Below are 20,916 nucleotides of genomic sequence, written 5' to 3'. Positions count from 1 at the left end.
ATCTTGCCACCACAGATCCTTTGTGTTTTGTGATGCCTCCAGGGAAACTAGCCTGGCAGAATGAGAGAGCTGTGCCTCCCCCCAGCCCCTGATTTAATTATAACCAGTTATTCCCATCTCGTTGCCCTGTTCTGGATTCTTTACATATTGTTTGAGAAAAGCTTAGTGGAGTCGCAGCCTTTGTATATATAAAATATAGGATGATTGAAGACCTGGCCATGTCTTTATTTAGCTTCCTCAGCCATGCATTCCTCCCAAAGCATTTTCCCCTCTTGCTGCCAGATCACTGTTTAAACTGTGTGTAAATATAAAAGGAATTGTGGACAGCGTTTAACGACGCTATGCCATGTTGGGAGCAGGGCTTGCTGGAAAGAACATCTTCCTAGAGGCCTTTTCCCCTCTTTTCCCGTGGCTTTGCAGGACCCTTAGGACGGATGAAAGCCCTGTATGGGTGCCACCATTAAGTCTAATGGCTCTCCGGTTATCCACCCCTGTTTGGACTGAAATAGCTCCACCATTTTTCCCTTTTCAGCTGAATTCTTTCCTGTCTTTTGAGTGCAGAGAAATCATAATTAGGAGAGAAAATAAAAGAGAGACCTTAGGACCACTCTGAAGAGAGGAGATAGGGACGAAAGAGGCCTCTGTACCAAATCTGAAGCAAAGAAAAACAGCAGGTTTTTTGACTTTTATCGTAAGGTTTTCCTGGAAGAAAGTTGAACAGCTCTCTGTTCTGCTTCTGCAGCATCACTCTGAGTGCTGAGCACAGAATCATAGAATGGCTTGAGCTGGAAGGGGCTTTAAAGATCATCTAGTTCCCTGCCATTGGCAGAGACACCTTCCACTAGACCAGGCTGCTCAAAGCCTCATCCAGCCTGGTCTTAAACATGTCCAGGGATGAGGCACCCACAACTTCTCTGGGTAACCCATTCCAGTGTCTCACCACTCTCATAGTAAAGAACTTCCTCCTAATATCTACTCTCAATCTACCCTGCTCTAATTTAAAATCGTTGCCCCTTGTCCTTGCATGCATCCCTCTCCAGCTTTCCTGTAGGCCCCCTTCAGGAGTGTCAATGCAGCTATGTTGCCTTCCCAGAGCCTTCTCTTCTTCAGGCTGAACAGAGCCAACTCCCTCATCCTGTCTTCATAGGAGAGGTGCTCCAGCACTCTGATCATCTTTATGGCCCTCCTCTGGAGCCTCTTCAACAGATCCATGTCCTTGTTTTGCAGGCTCCAGAGCTGGGTGCAGTACTTCAGGTGGGGTCTCACAAGGGCAGAGTTAGAGTGGCAGAATCACCTCTCTTGACCTGCTGTTGTGATGCAGCCCAGGAGACATTGAGTCTTCGATCTCTCATTTCACCTGCAGCTTCTCTTCCTTTGTAGTCCTGGTGCTGGACAATTTCTGTGCTTAAGGGAAGGTTTTCTTGTGTTTTTACTGAGTGTGGAAAACATGCTCAGCTCCTCATGCTTCTGGGCTCCAGCATCACACACCGCAGCTCAGCGGTAGCATGGTACAGGGGGTACACAGCCAGCTGTCAGACAGCACATCTCAAGTGCTGGCCTTTTCCAGATGTGCTTTTTGGAGGTGTGAAGGGTGCAGGTAAAAATGGTATACAGTCTGAATTCAGAAGGCTGAAGATAAGGCAAATACTGTCTTGTATTCAGTATTCATGTGTGTTCAGAGAACAACGCGTGGAAAGTGAAGTTACCACTGCTGCTTTTCCAATCCTTTTTCTCTCACTGGTGCAGTGCTATGATGCTCCTGGTCTGTAGGGGATGGGTGGGTTTCCTGCATCAGAGAGACAACAAAATTCTTTCCCTCTTTTTGTTCCTGTCTGTGCTGGAAGCAACACATTGGCGGGCCAAGGAAAGGTGTGCCAAGCTCCAGCACTCTTTCCGTGAGCCCTGTATTGAAACCATAGGATGGAATAGAATTGCTGCTCTGAGGGTAATAAAAGGGAATGCATTTCAATCTCCAATTTTATTTAAAGCCATTAACATTGGAATGACATGGTCACTATTTATAAATCCCCAGTGCAGATGACTTGGTACAGCTGGTCAGAAACAGGGAGCCTTATTTGCATTAATGGTCCTTACGTGCTCCCCTGGCAGCGAGGGAGGAGGGCGAGGGCATGGACCATTTCAATGTCAGTGATTACGCCACTCACATGTTCTTGTAACTCTTCAACAAATCACAGTCAGGGTTGGAAGAGGAAAACATACCATAAAGCATTGCTGTGAAAACCAGTTCTGAGCTGTTTATGCTGTCTGTAGGCGAAAAGTTGTTTTGGAAGCGAAGAATTAATGAATGGAGAGGAATTGGGGACAAGGAGACAAACCCAGATTAACTCTTTAATCTGTGAAAAATATTCTTACTGGGATATGATGAGTCAGGAACATGCAGTGGGTGTCCTGCAGGCACAACAATGGAGTCACTCCCCACCTGTAAAGCAAGAGTAACATGGTGGCCTCAAGCCTGGAAGGACCAAGCAGCACTCTCTGATACAGCAGGGTTTTGGGTCTCTTGGGTTGCTCCTAAGTGCATCTGCAGTCTCTGCTGCTGGCCTGGAGTAGGCTTGGAGCAGGGAGGAAGGGCAAAGGATCTCTGAGACAGACTTCAGTGGCATAACATCCTATAAAATGAAGAATATCTCTGTATCTGTCTTGCTTCCATGAAAATCTACGTTTGAGCCATGCTGCAGAGCACTGAAGCCACGGAAGGCAGAGTGTTCTTCTATTGACTATAGGATCATTAGGAAAAAAGCACCTGATGCATGTACTGTGGGACTGTCTGTGAGTCAGGCTGCAGAAGAAGGAAATGTGCAAGGAAACTGGTGTAGCAAAGCTACTGTTGAAATTATATCCTTGGTCTTCTAAGCTAGGTTTAACTTGCCTTGAGCACAACACACTTGATTGAAAAAAAATGATGCATTAGAAATGGCAATGGGCTTCAGACCTGCCCAAAGCAACAGCCAGTGGAACAAAATAGGTTGGTATTGTAAATCCATGGAAACTGGATCTCATTTCATACAGAAATGGGTTTCCAGTGGGTTTGGAGATTTCTAGAATCTGCCTAGATGTGTTCTTATACAACCTGATATAGGTGTACCTGTCTTAGCAGGGGTGTTGGAGTAGATGACCTCCAGCAGCCCCTTCCAACCCCTACCATTCTCTGGTTCTCTGATTCTCTATGTTTAGTTAATCAAAGCAGAACCCAATCACCCTAGAGGACGTGAAGGTTTTCATCTATATCTCTGGTCCTCTCCTCCCATCTTTGGGGCCCCGGCTGAGTTCATTACAGATCAATCCACCCCAGCGTGTTACATCTTTTAGTGCTCTTTGGTTTACGGTGTTCTTTATTGTCTGTTTCTAGAAAACAATTAAAACAATAAATCACATAGTGCATATTTTTATTGTTGACTGACAAGCTGAGCATTTAGATGTGGAAAACATTTCATTTCCCAACCTAGCAGCCCTCAGAAACCATTTGTGGAGTTGCTTAAACAGATGTCAACCGCTTGCTTCTTACTGCTTATGATCACGTCCCAAAGCTATGCTATGGACTCTGAGTTTAGGACTGGAAGATAAAGTGAGCTGAGCAGCAATCTGCTCTCCCCAAGTTGCACTTAGCCTTCTAAAGAAGGTAACAATTTTGTAAAACCATAATACATCAAGTAAGAGGCACAGGTTTGCTCTCCTGGGGCACAAAATTGAACATGTTGCACATGCAGCACGTTAGTGAGAACACAGTCCAGGAATTCCCGATAAAAGCTGTAGTAAGAGTGGCTGACTGATTATTTCTGACAGGATGCTTTTGTCTTCAGCCAGTAGCCAAAAGTTCCATCTAGTTTTGCATCCCATATTTTAGGACTTTCAAATCCCTGACATCATTCAAAGCTCCTTGGCTCATGAGCTGGGCTTTCTGACTGACATGAGCCAGTGGACCAGGGTGTCAGGCCTGTGTAAGGGATTACAATAAGCTGCGCCATTTCCAAGGCTCCTCATCTATCATGCAGCTCCTTTCATCGCTCGCACCAGAAGACTTAAGCAGGGATTATGGCATGAACCCTGCCTTTCTACCAGCCTGCTCCTGCTCACTCTCACTCTGTCTCTCATTAACCAAGTCTAAGAATTTGTGACTAGAGTTGCAGACTCATTGACCCAGATTCACTAATAATACGGGGGAGAGGAGATTTTTCCCCCCTCCCTGTGCTTAATCGCTGGCTTTTGTGTATTCTTAGTGCTATTTATATGCAGAACTAAAAGCCTGTAATAAAGATGGGGCTAGCTTTGCAGTGAAATTCATGACTGCACAAAGTGAGAGGCACAACAGGAGAGAGAGAGAGAGAGAGAGAGATGGGGGAAGAGCAAAATGGAGGTGAGCGTAGGTGGACTTACCTATACTCACAGACCCAGCAGAAGGTTTTTTGATAGCAGGCCCTGCTTCTGCAGCCTGATCCACAACACTGTATTGGTTTAGCTCAGGGTTCCTCACTTTGCTCTGAAAATGCCACACCATCAAAGTCATGTGCCGGCTTTCTTTGTGTCAAGTTTGATTTCCTTCACCACCAAAAAGCAGAAGGTCTGAAAGTGGGCTGGGAGAGTATTCCTGCCTCATCTGGGAGAGCACTGACTCTCCCTAGGCTGTGGGGCTCTGTGATCGCTTCTAGGTCATGGAAGATTTGCCATCAGCACTTTTCATCCATGGAGCAGACCTTCTGTCATGGTTTATTTTCTGCTTCGAGCCAGCTGGTGGATCTTGGAGAGAGACGTTGGTGTTTCAGCTGCACACTCTGTCTTTTGGCTCCGATGCTGGTGTCATGATGTGACGTTGGTTTAACCAGGAGAGCCAAGACCCGGTGCTAGCTTTCATGTCAAGGCAACTGTTCTTCTAAATGATGTGGCTGAACTTTGTGTTCGCCACTGCGAGGGCGGGGCTCGGTTTGAAAGGAGCAGCAATGCAGGAGTTCATCTAATTCCTTGAGGGCGTGATGGGAGACAGAGAATGAAACAGCCTTGAAAATGCTGCCGAGCCCTTCTGGAATTGCCTGTGTTTGCTGGTTTGAGAAAAGAGATCAGAGCAAAGGGATTTTGCCTAATGTTGTTGGCAAATACTGCTCTGCTTTTATGGAGGAACACCTAGCAGACAAGGATAACTGTGTCATTAGCCTCTGCCTAGACAAATGCAGTTTAGCATTTCTTCTTTCAAGATCACCCATAAAATATTTGGTCTCAAGCTTTAGCCACAGAAGCAAAGAGGCTTTCCTCACTCACAAATCCTTGTGGAGACGTGCACAACTTGCTTTTATTTTGAGCTAAAGTCAATCTATGTTTTTTGACATGGATTTTCCCTGACAGCTTTCCAATGACAAGTGTTACATGTCCATTAGATATGTGCAACAAGAGTCACCTCAGTGCTACAACACACCTTCTTTTCATGAAAAAAACCCACAACTTCTGTCTTTCCTCCTCCCTTCTTCCCAAATGAGTCTCTTCAAAAATGTTACATTGTCTGCAATTCATTACAGGCTCTTCAGTCCCCACTTACAGCCTCAATTTCTGTATCACTCTCATGCAGGTGAACCATGTAGGATGCTTTAACTCGCCTGGAAATTTATCTCCTGTTAGAGGACCAGGCAGAGAGACCTTTACATCAAAGCAGGGCTCTGGACAGGTCATGCAAACCACAGGAATTTAAATGTGGGAGATGCATTAATTGTCAAGTTGAATTTGCCAATGTTTGAGCCAGCAGGACCCTTGGAAATGAGGCCAGTTTTTCGTAGCAGCCTCAGAGTGGATTTCATAGTCTCACCTCAGAAATTCATGCTGGTGAGCGTGGAACAAGGCGTCACCAGTGCTTCCTGCAGAGATCCCCGACACATTTTCTGTATTTAAAGCTCCACAAATGTCTAGGCAGTGCACCAAATTTGTATGTGAACAGATTTTTATCTCTTTTTCTCAGAAGCTAAGATCGCGTCAGAGCAGAATCCTGTTTCGTGTTGCTGTTAAGGGTCGTTATCTGCAGCAACAGCCTAGCCTGCTCCTTCCAGCCTCCAGCAAGGCTCCAGCCCACACACCCAGGGCCAGTTGCATCGTCTCCATCATTACAGATGCGGTGGGATAAGCATGGTGAGGACCCTGCTTTCACTGGAGCATGCTGTGACTGGCTTTCGATCCGTGAGGGCTGTTTCTAGAGCCTTGCAATCATGCAGTAAACTTGACCTTGTTGTCCCCACCTGTTGGGGTTTTCCCATTCCAGAGCAAAAGCTGGCCGCCTCTTCTCTCCAGATGTCTTGTTTAATGTTCAACAGGGTTGTTGCAGCAGCAGTGACCTGGTGTCTACTGTAATAGGAAAAAGTTCTTATGTCACAGATAAAGCAGTGGCCATAAAGATAAGACAGAGGTGTGTTAGGTGGATTCCCTTTTGCCCATGCAGTGGGTGCTAGCAGATAGATTTCAGGCTGAACACTGCTACCTTTCAGCCCTTGAACAACACAAGGAGACTCTGCTCCAGATGCCTGCTGGACAGCTGTGTCTCCTTGAGCTGTTGACTCATGGGGTAATGGTCTCAGGAATGTCTGTTCCTTTGACATCCTTGCTTGATCCAGTATGCACCTTCATTTGGCACCAGGCTGCCCCATATCTGTCTTGCACATCTTTTGTCCTGAATTTACTTGAGAGAGGTCTTCAGGAAAGGCTGTGGGAGCCAGGGACTGCCTTTTGGTGCAGCAGAGTAGAGGTAATGCAGGTTGTACATTTACCCATGGAACATCGAGAAGGCAGCACTCTCTTTATCTTTCTTTGGCTGCAGGCTGCCTTTGCCATACCTCTCTGCTGTAGCTGTGGTCTCTTTGAATGCTATTCTCTTCACCCTCATTCTAGGGCTTTTTGTGGCGTCACTCCTGTCCTGGCTTGTCAGGACAAGTGAAGACAAGATTGGTCTGGCTTAAGGTCAACTCCCCAGTTGGGCAGCCTCCTCTACCCCACTGCTCAGACAACAGTAGCCATGGAGAGGGCTCTTGTCCTGAATTTTGTCTGCTGCTGTTGGTGGGATTAAAATGCCACAGCAAACCTGGGAATGTTTATTTTTAGAACTGAAACTGTGATAAATATGTGGAATTTGTCCAGTCTGCCTGCTGTACCTTCTTGAAATGCAAAGTGTATGTTTGTGAAAAAGCCTCTCTCCAAAGGTCAGTGCAACCTTAAGGAATGAATGTGCTGGCCCTGCGGAAAGCAGGTGGAGTTTCAGTTGTGCCATAGCTGCTTGCAGCTGAGATCATGGGTGCCCATAACCCAGATCTATTTCAGTGCAGCCCGTCTGGATGGCAGTGCTGCCTTCCAGGCAAGGTTTCTTTTGCAGGCTTCAGTGAGGAGTCCCACACCATTCTTAGTCCTTCACTTCATTTGTTTCTCCCATTTTCCTGGCTCACTTCACATTTGCTGAAGCCCTGCTTGTGCCTTTGAGGGACTCATGCTCTGAGCATCATATTTGCTGTTGGTGAGAGTAGGGCTGACAAATGGAAAACTCTGGAATGAAAAGAAGCAAAATGCTGGATGTGACCTCAAGACATCACCCCAGGAGACCCTGTGGGTTCATGTCCCATTTGATGATCTAGTCAGCCTGCAGACATGTTTACAGAGCTCAGGGATTGAAGTGTTTGAGCATCTTACCTTTTTTGATCCTTTCAGCTTCCTGAGAGGTGGAGGAATTCTATTGCTGTCTCTTAGGCAGGTAACTTAGGCATAAAGAGAAGAAATTACTTACTCAAGGCATTGTATGAATCCCATAGCTGAAAAAAGAGTTGGCATAGCTCTTAGCTGCCTGTCACAGCATCAGGCACCCTCGGGTTTGGTGACATTTCTGCCATGAGCTTGACTATCGTTATTCCACTGTTGGTCTTTTGGGTAGGAAAGCACAGACAGAAGAGGAGAGGGTCTGAAGAAATAGCAGAGGGACTGAAACGTGATCCAAACCATGGAAGCCAAGCTGCAAATTAGGGCAATTCAAAGGCACAAACATCCTGTTGAGCTTGCCTAGTCCCCGCCAGTATGTAATGAGGCAAGCACATGCCCAGGTTTAGCTTCAGGCGTGTTTCAGTGGGAAAGCTCTGCCTCCCCTGCCTTGGGTTATGTCAGGCTTTATTCCTGGTGGCAGGTGTTCATGCAAGGGGGGAACGGCATTATAAATAAATTATCCATTCATTTCCTTCTGGAGACTTTCCTATTGTTCAGCCACAATATGCTTTCCTGTTTTGAAAAAAACAAAACAAGAAAAAGCCAAACCCTGGCCCCAAGTTCCTCTCTGGCAGGGTGGACCCAAAGCTGTGTTTGAAGTGGTTGCCTATGTCAGTGCTGTTCCGTCCATCATGCTGCTGTCACCGTCGTTCCCACCTCGGTCCTCTGTGCTTTCCAAAAGTGGTGTGAGAAGTACCTGCCCTGGAGCCGTGCTGGAGGACATCCTGTCCTGCTGCTCTCGGTCTGTAGAGTGTCTGTGCTCCAGCAAGTCGATGTGGGAGGAAGGCTGGTGTTCCACAGAGGGTGGAAAGCAGGGGATTCTTCTAACAGCAGAGAGGAGGACAGAGGCTCTCTTCCCTCTATCCTCCTTCTGACTAACACAGGGCCATCAAGGCCACGGCACTCACTTTCAGAGGAGAAGGCTTCTCTGCAAGGGGAGGATGTTGCCCAGGAAGGTGAGGTGTGATGTGAAAGAGCAGTTCTGAGCCCACGAGGTACTGTAGGATCCCCTCAGGCTGTCCTGGTGGCACCTTTCTGCGGCTTTGTGTAACCCAGATCCCAACTAAATGCCACAAAGCTCTCTACATCCATCTGAAAAAATCTGGAGCCAGACTGGGAAAGTTTGGCCAGGAGAGGAGTCACCCCTTGCCACTCAGGGTCACTTGCCCAGTGCTGGCCTCATGCCACCATGCTTCTCACTGCTAAGGATTATGTGTGGGGAACGCTTGCAGGCAGACACATGGAGCAGCACCCACAGGAGCCACGGGTGGCTCTCTGCTGAGAGCAGCCATCCTCTGCATTTTAGCTCTTCAGGAGGCAAAAAATTGAGATTTCTCCTGGGAATACTCAAGAGAAATACACATGCTTATTGCTGGGCTGGCCAAGACTGACCCTGCAGATCCAGGGAACCCATTGAAATGGCAAATCCCCCACTGGTCTAAGAGCAAGTATTTGTTTATATTACACAAGTATATTATGCATACCATTTATTTACATTAGTGTAGGACAGGAATAACCATTACCCTGTGCTACTCAGTGATTTCCCTGTGCAGTATGAATGAAGAGATACAAAAGATCTTTTATTTAGCCTCTGCATTTGCTTGCCAATTTTGTCTTGATGCAAACAGGAGCTTTTTGGTAGCTCTTTGATTCCTGTGGCAGCTGCCTGATTCCAAGAGCTAATCCTGTGTTCAGATCTTGCCAGCAGCCTCATCTTCTCTTGCATTCTCAAAGGCAGCAGTTGCTTAGAGCCTCTGTTAGTTCAGACACGAATGCAAGTCCCAGCCTCTCGCTGCTCTACCTGGCTATGGATTTGCTTGCAAAAAGTGTCACAACTGCAGCTTTCCCAGCTGAGCTCCCAGCATCTTCTGGTGTTCCTTTCCAAGAGAGGAAAGCATCAGCAATTCCTTCCTTTGTCGCAAAGCATAGCCTGGGGTTACACACAGAGGGAGGAAGCAGCTTGAAGGAAGGGGAAGGGTCCAGGGAGGCAGCTTCTGAAGCTTCAAACGTGGCAAAATATTTCAAAATAAAAGTGGGCATGTGATGCAGGTTTATATTTAACAGGATGACTTTGAGCACCCAGGATGCCTTCCGTTTTTGCTTGAGAAGTCTACAAAGCCGGTTATGAAGAGGAGGAGAGATGGAGTGGGTGGGAACTGGGGAGATTGAAGTGCCTGTAACACCATGGTGGTGGCTGTGGGAGCTCTGGTCCTGGAGCAAGACCCCATGTACTCAGGGATGTGCAAAAAAAGATTGTCTCCACCTCAGGGAACATAGAGCTAAGCCTTAAGATTGAAAGCTGAGCTTTTTCCATTTCTGCTTCATTCTTGTGTGAAGGCCTCAAATCTGCTTTTCTTGAAATTGGTCTCAAAATTGCTATTGACTTTAAATGCTGCAAGATCTCACCCATAAATTCTTCTCCTGTCTGCAAAACGAGGATGGCAGGATTTCTGTGCCATCTGTGGTGCTGTGAAGCTGAAAACAATTATCATTTATAAAGTGCTTCAAGCTCAAATGGGAGGTTCTGTGTAAAGGCAAGGCTTTGTGGGATGAAATGTTCCTGCATGTGCCAGTAGCATCTCATATCTGAGTAAGTGTCTGGGTTGAAAGTTTTGGAAGAGTGGTTTGGTGATGCAGAGGTAGTCCTCCAGCTGCTAAATGTCTTGGCTTCTTTGTGGTGTTCAGCAGCTCCAGCTGATCATTACAAAGTCAAGGGATGGAGAAGCTGGTGGCTGCATGTCCTGCAAAAATCAGTATCCTACATCCATGTTCATCGTGAGCAATTCTGATCCTGCCAGCCACATTTCTCAGAGATGGTGTGACTCTGGCCACCAGCTGGTGACTTAGCAGCACATCCACGGTGAACAGGAAACTCAGAGCCCCAGTCACAAGTGCTCGGCCTTTCCGAGTGCAATAGGATGCATGTGATGGGGGAACAAAAGGATGTTTGTTTTCATCCAGCTTTGCAGGGCGTAGAAAGGAAGCTGCTAACCTTTGGCCCCAGAGCCACATTTGCCTCATATTTGCATAAAGCCAAATTGGTGCAACAAAGAGCAGATGGTGGCCAAGCACAACACTGTAAGATTCAGCAGTGCACTTTGCAGTGAGTAATGCAAAGCGCACGTGGCGGGCCGGTGGCAGCTGCTCAGGCCGAGCCAACACATGGCTCAGGTCAGGCGTTTCTAACGGAGCCTCTGCTTCCTCTTTTGCAGACACAAGCCACCAGACTCGCTCCGTCTCCAGCCGCCCCTACTACAGTTTGCCCAACAGCAGCCATGAGAGACGCTCGGTCCTCGCTATCACGGAGCCGCCGCGGTTCCACTCCCAAGCCAAAGGCAAGAACGTGCGTCTGGACGCTCACTCCCGCAAGGCCACGCGGAGAAACAGTTTCTGCAACGGGGTCACCTTCACCAACCGGCCCATCCACCTCTACGAGAAGGTCAGGCTGAAGCTGGTGGCTGTGCACCACGGCTGGAGCGGGGCTCTACGCTTTGGCTTCACCATTCATGACCCATCACAGATGAGTTCTGACGAGATACCAAAGTACGCCTGTCCGGACCTAGTCACCCGACCTGGATACTGGGCCAAAGCTTTGCCAGAGAGGTTTGCTGTGAGAGACAATATCTTGGCCTTCTGGGTTGACCGTCACGGGAGAGTTTTCTACAGTATTAACGATGAGGAGCCGATATTGTTTCACTGTGGTATTAAAGTCACCGGTCCTCTCTGGGCGCTCATAGACGTCTATGGAATTACCCACGAAGTGCAAATACTAGGTAAGTGTCTGCTCCGGCCAATGGCTCGCTCTCCTGCTTGCTCTTTCCACAGAGGCATGCTCATAGAAAAGGTGCATGATCTATATGGTTGATCATATCTATGGGACACTTAAGAGAGCTAATTAACTCTCTGTTTTGTACCTCAGATGAACCTTTCTTCTTCCACAAAAAGCAATGGATTTGAGAGGTGTCAGTGCTGGAAAAGCCCTAAAGCTGCACCTCGTAGCAGCCATGTGTATCATTAAATGGAATTCTTTATGTGTAACTTTACCCAGCTTTTTCTGAGCTAGATATGCTGCAGTGGCTTGGTTAGTTCTCAAAACATCACCCTTGGGGAGGGCTGCAAGAGGGGATAAATTTGTTCCCAGTAGCAAAGCGAGCCGATTGCCATAGAGTGACTTTCCTTTTGTGACTTCTGCAGCACTGGAATTTCAAATTCAGTGTCAGATGGAGTGTTTTGAACTGGTCTGCACCACAGGGAATCCATTAAAAATACAAGAGTGTTGCCTTTTCCTGGAGGCTCCTAGGAGCTGATTTAGTTTAAACAACCAAACCAAGCTGCACCTGCTCAAGGGGGTGGTGCCTCCATCCCCACACCAAGCAGACACCAGTGATAAGCTGTGAAATGTTAGTGCATTGAACAAGCAGCTTCATCACATATTCTTTCAACTGGTTCAAATTACTCTGTAGGCCACACATATACAAACTTTTCCTGCTCTTCTTCAGATGCATAATTAAGATTTACCAGTAGCTTATCTGGTGCTCATTGCAGAGGTAAAGGAGCATGTGCTGTATTGGCCAGTGGAGCTCCTTGACCAGAGGAGTTCTTCCTCCTCATTAGATTACAGTTAGAAGCTTATTTCAGTCCCCAGCCTCCACTCCTGCCTGCAGCATCTGAGTGTGCAGAGTGAAAGATTCAGTCTGAGGGTACTTGTACTCTGATTCATTTTCCTTTTTTTTTGGATCAAAGTTCCAAGCCCCACAAAGTGCCCTAGGAATCAGGGTGATGCTCAGCCATCTGGGACACTACAGATGTGGTGGTGTTAGAGCAGGCACAGTTGTTTCTCTGTCTGTTTCTCCCAACGTTTTGCCAGTCAAGAAAGCTATGAAATCTGTCTCAAATACAGATGCACAAAGTGCATCTTTCAGCATCATGAATCTTGGAAACACTCTATAGGAGTGTTTCATGCCAGCTACCCTGTGTTTGCTAGAAGCAGCTGGTCCAGCCATTAGCCTACACCATTGGCCTCTCCTGCATGGGATTCTGAGTGAAGGCAGCCCCTGCTTTGCTGGGTGGATTTGAAAGGCCTGGTGATTTTCTCCTCCAAAACGTGGGCAGTGTCAGTGCTGGGATGCTTCTCCCCTCTCCATCTTTTGGAAGACCAGTAATATACTTTATTCATGCACTCATAACTTCCATGGGCGTCAGATGAATTCTTTCAGCTGGTTAATGGCTTACCTTCAAAGTCAAGTGTCTAAGCCACCCCAGGCAGTGCTGGAGGTAGAAGGAAAGGTACTCCCAAACCTCCCCATGTCTTAAAATCCCTTCCTCAGTCTGGCACAGAGTAGGTGATAAACTGGGAAATGAACTAAGAGTCAGCATCTTGATTTACCCTTTGCTGTGAAAGGGGAAAATAACTACTGTAAAAATCTTTTTTGTAACACCTACAGCAAGTAGCTTTTGTGAGAAGCTCTTAATTCAAAATCTCTGCAGTGGTGTGAACACTCCTGAAATGTGAGACTTGAAATCCTCCTGTAAAATGACATCTCTTGGACACATACTGCCTAGACACCTCACAGCTGTAAGGCAATGGCAAGGGGTGTGAAAAGAATAACTACTCAAGCTTGTGCTCCTTCACTCATCACTGTGTTGTGGGTATGGCTTGCACAAGACATTTGGACAAGATGATACTGAGGTGTTTGCTTCTTTTACAGAGCAACCTCAAAGCTATTAGATGCCTCTACTGTGAAAGCTTTTAGGACCACACTGGTTTACAGCTTTTCCCAGTGCACCAGTGTGAGGAGCTCCCGGGTTACATGGGTACTTTGTACCACTTGTTTTTCCTCAGCTAGTGCCAAGATTTTCTCTGCCTGCTGCCTGCTCCACATATGACTCTCCACCACTAGCTGTTCATTAGTGGCTGACCTCTGGCTAATTTTTTCTTTGCTTTTCCATTCAGAGGAACAGGGTTCAGATAGTTTGTAGGCTGAAAAAAAGCAACAGTTGTAACCGCTGAAGCGGGCAGTTGTATCTTGACTCTAAGGTCCCTTAACACTGGGTTTGTCTCACAGATAGCATGTTTGCAGAGACCATGACCACTGCCCGTCTCAGCACTGCCCGTCTCAGCACTTGCCTTCCGCAGAGCAACCACGACTCGGCCAACTTCAACAACAACGAACTGGAGAATAACCAAGTGGTGGCCAAAATCGCAAACCTAAACCTGAGTCGGGTACCAGGACTCGCGACAGACAACCACATCATCCCCTGCTGCCCAAACCGGCGGCAGCGTGCCCAGGGGGTCCCAGCCTTCCTGGACACAGACCTGCGATTCCACCCCACCCGTGGGCCCGACATCACCTTTTCTCAGGACCGAATGGTTGCGTGCACCAACTGGCAGGAGAGCAATAGGACTTTGGTGTTTTCTGACCGGCCTTTGCACATCGGTGAAAGCCTGTTTGTGGAAGTAGGACATCTTGGGTTGCCATACTATGGGGCTCTTTCTTTTGGCATCACTTCTTGTGATCCGAGTACTTTACGGACGAACGAGCTGCCGGCAGACCCAGACTTCCTGCTGGACCGCAAGGAGTACTGGGTGGTGTACCGAGCGTTCCCCGTCCTCAGCAGCGGCGACATTCTCAGTTTCATGGTCTTGCCGAATGGAGAGGTGCACCACGGGGTGAACGGAGCCAGCCGAGGGATGCTGATGTGTGTGGACACCTCGCAGTCTCTCTGGGTGTTTTTTACAATCCATGGTGTAATCAACCAGCTCAAAATATTGGGTAAGTGCAGCCCAAAGAGATGAGGAGGGGCAGCGTGTGGCTGGGGACACTTCCTGGGCCAGAGCAGGAGCTGCAGGTTTGCATCTGCAGCGTTGTCTTTAGCAGGTGGTCACCAATGTGAGTGAGCAGCTCCTGGTCTCAGCTTGTGTTTGCAAACAAGAGCGAGGGAGACATGGTAGCTGTCACACAAATGTATGCAGCCTGTGTATTTCACCCCCGAGACCTGTGGGATAAAAGCAGCAGATAGGAAGGCAGGTGTGGCTGTCTGCACGTTGTCACACAGTATCACAGTATCACAGTATCACCCAGGTTGGAAAGGACCTCGAGGATCATCGAGTCCAACCTGACACCGCAGACCCCATGACTAGACCATGGCACCAAGTGCCACGTCCAATCTCCCCTTGAACGCCTCCAGGGTCGATGACTCAACCACCTCCCTGGGTAACCCATTCCAATGCCGAATGACTCGCTCGGTGAAGAACTTCCTCCTCACCTCGAGTCTGAACCTCCCCTGGCGCAGCTTGAGACTGTGTCCCCTTGTTCTGGTGCTGGTTGCCTGGGAGAAGAGGCCAACTCCCTCCTGGCTACAACCACCCTTCAGGTAGTTGTAGAGGGCAATAAGGTCACCCCTGAGCCTCCTCTTCTCCAGGCTAAACAATCCCAGCTCCCTCAGCCTCTCCAGGGTGTCTGGTTTTAAAACCCTCTGCAACCACTCTTCCAGCTAGGAGCTATTGAACTCCTGCCTTGGTAAAGGTGGTAACTGTTGTGGGTACAGCTCTGGTTTAGGCACATGTGTTGCTGTTGGGTAGTAATCACTCCCCAAGTGCTGCCACAGATCAGGTATCAGATGTTGCTGTTGATTTATTGCTGGTGACCAGTTACAGCACTTCTCCTTTCCCCTTGGTTAGGAATCTGTCAGACAAGCAGATACTGGTGGCTTTGTGAAGCAGCCTTTTCCCATTTAAAGCAATGTCCTTTCCCAGCTGCCCCAGGCCTGACAATGAGACAGTGATAGCTTTAGGCAAGTACTGCTGGAGGGGTCAGGACCATGGGGAAGTGACTTTACACCCCAAATGATGGCTGTCACATAACCTAGTACTCACACCACTGAAGCATTGACCAGAAATAGTACAGTGGCATAGCGAAGGTCACACCCACAGTCATGCACCTGTATGGTTACTAAGGGGCAGCACGTCACTCAGCAGCTAGACTTCCTCCTAAAGCTCCCTGCACTGATGGGGTGGGAGCCACACTCTGGGCTGAGGCGTTTAGCTGAGGTCTGGGTGCCTGCCGGCCCTGCAGCATGCTCAGCTCTCTCCTATCTTTGCAGGCACTGTGCAGTCCAGCCCAGTGACCGTCTCTCCCTCAGGATCCCCTGGTGGCTCGCAGTATGACAGTGACTCGGACATGGCCTTCAGCGTCAACAGGTCATCGTCTGCTTCAGAGTCATCGCTTGGTAAGGAGAGCCTAGCCCTTGGTGCCTGGCTGTGCCAGCTACACCAAGACAGGAATCTGGGCTGATAGAGGATGCTATGCCAGACAGCAGGGCAAAGTTAGGGGGAAGCTGTTATATCTCCTGCAAGGCCAGCAGAAATAATTGGAAGAAAGGCCAGGTTCAACCAGCAGCCTGGTCTACTGGCAAGGGAGCTGTGACTAGATAATCTCTAAGGTCCCCTTCAACCTCAACCATTCTATGATTCTATGAGAACACAAAGCAGTGAGAAGCTTTTCACAGCCTGAAGAAGGGCTGCATGTTGCTTCCCTCTTGGTCAGTCTGTCTGATGAAGGTGATGCCTGCAGGACTGTCCTTGCTTCAGCAGCCATGCTACATTAGCAAGGGTTGCCATACTGTGTCTGGGGCTCTGGTTTCTTGTCTTGTACCACCCAGCATGCTTCATTTTGCACTGCCAGGGCTCTGTGCTGGAGGGATGCCCATGTAAACACTCATACTAGTGTTTGGGTCTCATGCATACAGTCCTGGGTGCCCTGCCCAGTACTATCCATGGCACATGCCACTGTTGTGCTGTGCCACAGCTGCCTCACATGGCTGATGAGATGCAGGAGCACCTTGGGTTTAGCACAGCTCCTTTGGAGGGAGCAGGGCCCTGCACACCCACACCACAAAACGGCTGTGCAAAATCACCACCCTGCATGGGGAAGCCCAGGTGAGCCATGCTTGCCTCCTCTGTAGAAAAGGAATGGGAAGGTGTGCCTGGATCTGTAGCTGTGCTGGGGGCCAAATGAGCCAGGCAGTGACTAAGGAAAAGCCTTAAGAAATAGAGCGTGTGTCATAGTATCACAGTATCAGAGTATCAGTCAGGGTTGGAAGGGACAGGCCTGCACCAACTTGGTGACTGAATGCCCCTGTTCCTTTCTCCTCCTTTTCAGTGACTGCTCCCAGCTCCCCCCTGAGCCCTCCTATCTCTCCTGTCTTCCCGCCTCCGGAGCCGTCAAGCAGCAAGAACGGGGAATGCACCGTGTGCTTCGACAGCGAGGTGGACACGGTGATCTACACCTGCGGACACATGTGCCTCTGCAACACCTGTGGTCTTAAGCTGAAGAAGCAGCTCAACGCCTGCTGCCCGATCTGCCGCCGGGTCATCAAAGATGTTATTAAAATATACCGCCCCTAGCGCCCCCCAGCGCCGCGGGAGGGGGAACGCCGCTAGCAGTAACCTTGCCTTTCCGTCCCTGCTTATGGGTTATCGTGCTGGTCAGTCGTTATCCAGTGGCTCGTTATCTGTGTTTCCTTATTTGACTGGGGAGGGCACAATTCAGGGATCAAACTGAGCTGAGGATCACAAGGGGCCCAACGGCACGGCCGCCGCCTGCCCACGGGGGAATTCGGGAGTCGCGCTCTGGGCCTGACCCAGCTGCAAATGAGACACTTCCCGTGCAAAGGCTCTTTCCCCCCTTCCTCTAGAGGAAGGGGCTCGCTGTGGCGTGGATCAGGAAGGGGAGGTTGCCACTTGGTCAATGCCAGGTGCCACTGGGCTTCCCCAGCCCTGAAACCCCAACAGCTCTGGGCTGCTGCTGGATGCTTGCACCCTGCTGGAACGAAATTAGGACAAGGCCCAGTGGGAGGGTTCAAAATGGACAAAAATGATCTGGAAATGTCATGTTAATCCATGCAAGGGGAGCTAGCTAAGGCCAAAAAGTAGCACAGCCAGATTCTCACTTGTTTGTGTTTTGCCAGCCCTGAACAGGCTTCTGGGGCGTATGGAGAAGCTGGTCTGGAGTTAGATAAAGCAGCTTTTGCTTTTTGTGACAGAGCAGGGCCTTTTGGCCGTGGAGGCTGAGACCCAGGCAGCAGCCATGGGGTAACAGAGCGGAGCATGAGCCCGCTGAGAGCCCCAGCCAAGCCCAGCTGCTGCTGCAGCAGTGATGGAGCAGCAGCAGTGAGGCCCTTCAGGTGCTGCCAGTCTGGCCAGCTGCTGAAGCCATAAATTGCAGCCTGTGGATGGGGGAGAGGTTTGGATGGGCACACTGCAGCCCTGGCTTAGGAAAAGCATGGAGCTACTGCTGTCTGCAGTGATGGTGTTTGTCACCTGCAGGCAGCCACATGCAGGTTCTGCTCTGCTGCTCTTTGAAGGCAGTGTAGCTGCCGTCTTGCCCAGTCCCCCCTGGCTCAGCCTATCCTAGCCCCTTACCTGCAGCCAGCACTGTGGCAGGGCTCAGCCTTTCTCCTGTCCCAACACAGGGACTTTTTGGAGCCTGTGGTGAGAAATTAATGTCTGAACCAGACCCAGCAGGCTTACCTTATGCTGGGGACTGTATGTCCTGATTTTATCTGCTCTTTCTGCTACCTTTCCAGGTTTCCTAGCACAGCTTCCAGCTGCCCAGACACTAGATCCCAATAGTAGATGAGAACTTGCTGAGATGACCAGGGATCTGTCTCACTTGGCTTTACCTGGGAGCAGGAAAGAAAGTGCTGCTAGTGTGAGATGTTTGGACCTAAAGGTAACTAGGTTTCAGCTGTAACATTAGACAGCTACAAGCAGCAGCAACATAGATGGGCTGGGCAGCATCTAAACATGCAGCATTGAGGCTGGCGTGAGTAGCTCAGTGTCCTCCTCCCTCCTGCTCCCACAGGAGCTGCCCTCCACTTTCTATTCTCCACCCTCTGCCCACACGCATAGTTCCTTTCCACTCCTTCAGCTTGAGCCTGGCTGGTTTCCAGCTGGTCCAGGTTTGTAAAGAGGGGAAGAGACAGGATACAAATGGGAGGATGAGTGAGAGGCTGGTGTTCATCTAGCTCAGTGAGCATGTGCCACCAAGTGGGTAAGAACAGCTTTCTTCAGAAAGGTGCAATTACCATCTTTCAGCCCCAAAAGAGGAAAGAAAGAAAGACCAACCCTTAGAGGGGTTGCCTGAGATTGTTGGAGTCTGTCACATCACCTCACCCTTCACTTTCCCAAGGCCATGGGTGTATAGGTAGCTGCCTCTTGCTGCACCACTGCCTGGGTGGTGGTTTGATGCTGCTGCCCTCGGTCACTGACCAGTACTCAGCTCCATCCCAGCCCCACTCTGCCATCGAGGAGTGCTCATCCTCCTCCCTCAGCTGCTCACGGGCAGGGAGAAGTTGTTTTTCCCTTGAAGAGCTCATTAACATTTTAATTAAGTGAGGCTGCTGTAGAGTGAGATCTCTCACCCATTCCATTGTGGCATCACAGCAGAGCCTGCCAGCTTCGTAGAGCCCTTTTAGGACACTCGGCTCTGCACTGACCGTGCCATTGCCAAGTGTGCTCAGCCCTCAGCAGAGCCACTGTGAACTGCCAGTTCACTTACACCTTTGCAAAAGGAGGCAGCAAGGGCAGCTTTTGTCAGCTTTTTGGCAGCTGGAGCCTTGCCCAGACCTCCTGGCTGCCACATGGCCTGCGATCACAGACGTTGCCTTGGCAGAGACCTCCCTGGCCCTGCGCTGGCAGATCAGGGTCCAGCTGCAGCCTGCGGCCGTGGCACTAAGAGCATGATGATGGCAAACTATGTGAGCATGGGCTGGAAGGCCAGGGGTTAGTGCCTGCCTGCTGAATGGGCTGCAGCCTTTGCCTGATGAAGAATTCAAGGAAAGCTGCCTGATTCCACTGCAAGCGAGGCTAGCTTGGATCAGCTCTGGTCTAGCAAATGCCAGTGGCTGTCCCTGGGGCTGCTGTCCCGCAGCCAGTCCCTTTGGGTGGCTGCCCACAGCTGTGTGCCCGAGCAGAGCAGAGCCCGGTTGCTTGGCTAACTCCTCAGGTCCTCAGTGAGCAGGGTGAGTTGCGTGCCTGGGGTGGGCTTATTGTTTTGGTGTAGCTCTCTTTCTAAGCCAACAAGGAGAAATACCACATCCACCCCAGGCTGTGCCCGAGCTGTTCAGGACGCGTTGCACAGGTGGAATTTTTGCTGTAGCAGCCCAGACCTCTTTCCAGAAGGGCAGCATCCAGCGGGGTGAGCAAGGGAGGCAGCTCAGTCCGGGTGCAGAGCGCAGCGGTGAGAGCAGCAGACCTGCCACCCTGCCTACCTGAGAGCCACAGGAATATTCCAGAACAGGCCTCTGTAAAACAAAGTTTTCCAGGAAAAGGTAGCCTCTTACAGATTTAATTGTCAGTACTTGTACTTGCTATTTTTTTTAAACAGTCTGATTGGATCTATGATTTGTACAGAAGATCTGTTTGTGCCTTATAAGGGTGTCTGTGCACTTTTTAGCCTTTTTAAAGCAACTTTTAAAAAGACAAAAAAAAAAAACCCAACCAAGAAGAAAGGGGGGGTGGGGGGGTGGGGGGAAGAGCAAAACACAGATCAATGGTAGTTTTATAGACTTTTGTGTTCACTGAGAATCCTGCTTTTTTAATATATATTATATATATATATTGGAGTGAAAAAAGTGTTTATTTCCATGGATTCCTCCCCCCCCCTCCCCCTCCCCCAACCTATTTGTTTAAAAATTGGAGGGGGGAAAAAAGAAAAAGGACGAAAGAAAGAAAGTAAAAAGAAGAGAGGGGGGGAGGGGGGGAAGCTCTTTTACCTTCCCCCTTTCCAAAATGATAGTTATACTCTCTTCTCCTTACCTTTATGATTCAATACTGTGACCACCTGTACATCATGTTTAAGCTGAATCAGATTTTGGACCTCTGCATTAGGCTTTTCAAATCATTTGGGGGGCCGGGGGTGGGGAGGGCATCGCACGAGGGAGGGAACTGCACTTGTACATGTCAGTGCTCTATAGCCTTGTGTTTAGTGCTGTGTGTTTTACTTTTGTCCATTTACCTGTTTTACATTAATATAATTTGACTTGTTTATGAGACAATAAAACTTTGGCTTGTAAAGAGCGCTCCTGGATGTTTAAAAGCGTTTGCCCTGCAGGGATGTGTGTGTGTGGGTGTGGGTGAATAAATCCTTTATTTCAGAGTGGGGCAATGGAAATGCATAGAGC

At 49.1% G+C, this 20,916-nt stretch overlaps 1 protein-coding gene across 2 annotated transcripts in view; it reads left to right on the top strand.

Moving 5' to 3' along the window:
- The window catches only part of NEURL1B (neuralized E3 ubiquitin protein ligase 1B), a 36,849-nt gene extending 16,040 nt beyond the window's left edge, over positions 1-20,809 (top strand). For both annotated transcript variants that reach the window (XM_068160189.1, XM_068160180.1), the window contains exons 2-5: positions 10,944-11,504; positions 13,797-14,504; positions 15,835-15,960; positions 16,893-20,809. In XM_068160189.1, coding sequence (XP_068016290.1) covers positions 10,944-11,504; positions 13,797-14,504; positions 15,835-15,960; positions 16,893-17,137 — 1,640 coding nt within the window. In that variant the 3' untranslated portion in view covers positions 17,138-20,809. The remainder of the gene's footprint in view (positions 1-10,943; positions 11,505-13,796; positions 14,505-15,834; positions 15,961-16,892) is intronic.
- The last annotated feature ends 107 nt before the right edge of the window (positions 20,810-20,916 follow it).

This window comes from Melanerpes formicivorus, unplaced genomic scaffold (genome assembly GCF_026170545.1).
Source record: "Melanerpes formicivorus ecotype bairdi unplaced genomic scaffold, bMelFor1.0.p_v2 SCAF_2, whole genome shotgun sequence".
Lineage (NCBI taxonomy): Eukaryota > Metazoa > Chordata > Aves > Piciformes > Picidae > Melanerpes > Melanerpes formicivorus.
The sequence above is the reverse complement of the archived record's forward strand: the minus strand, read 5'-3'. Positions and strand labels throughout refer to the sequence as shown.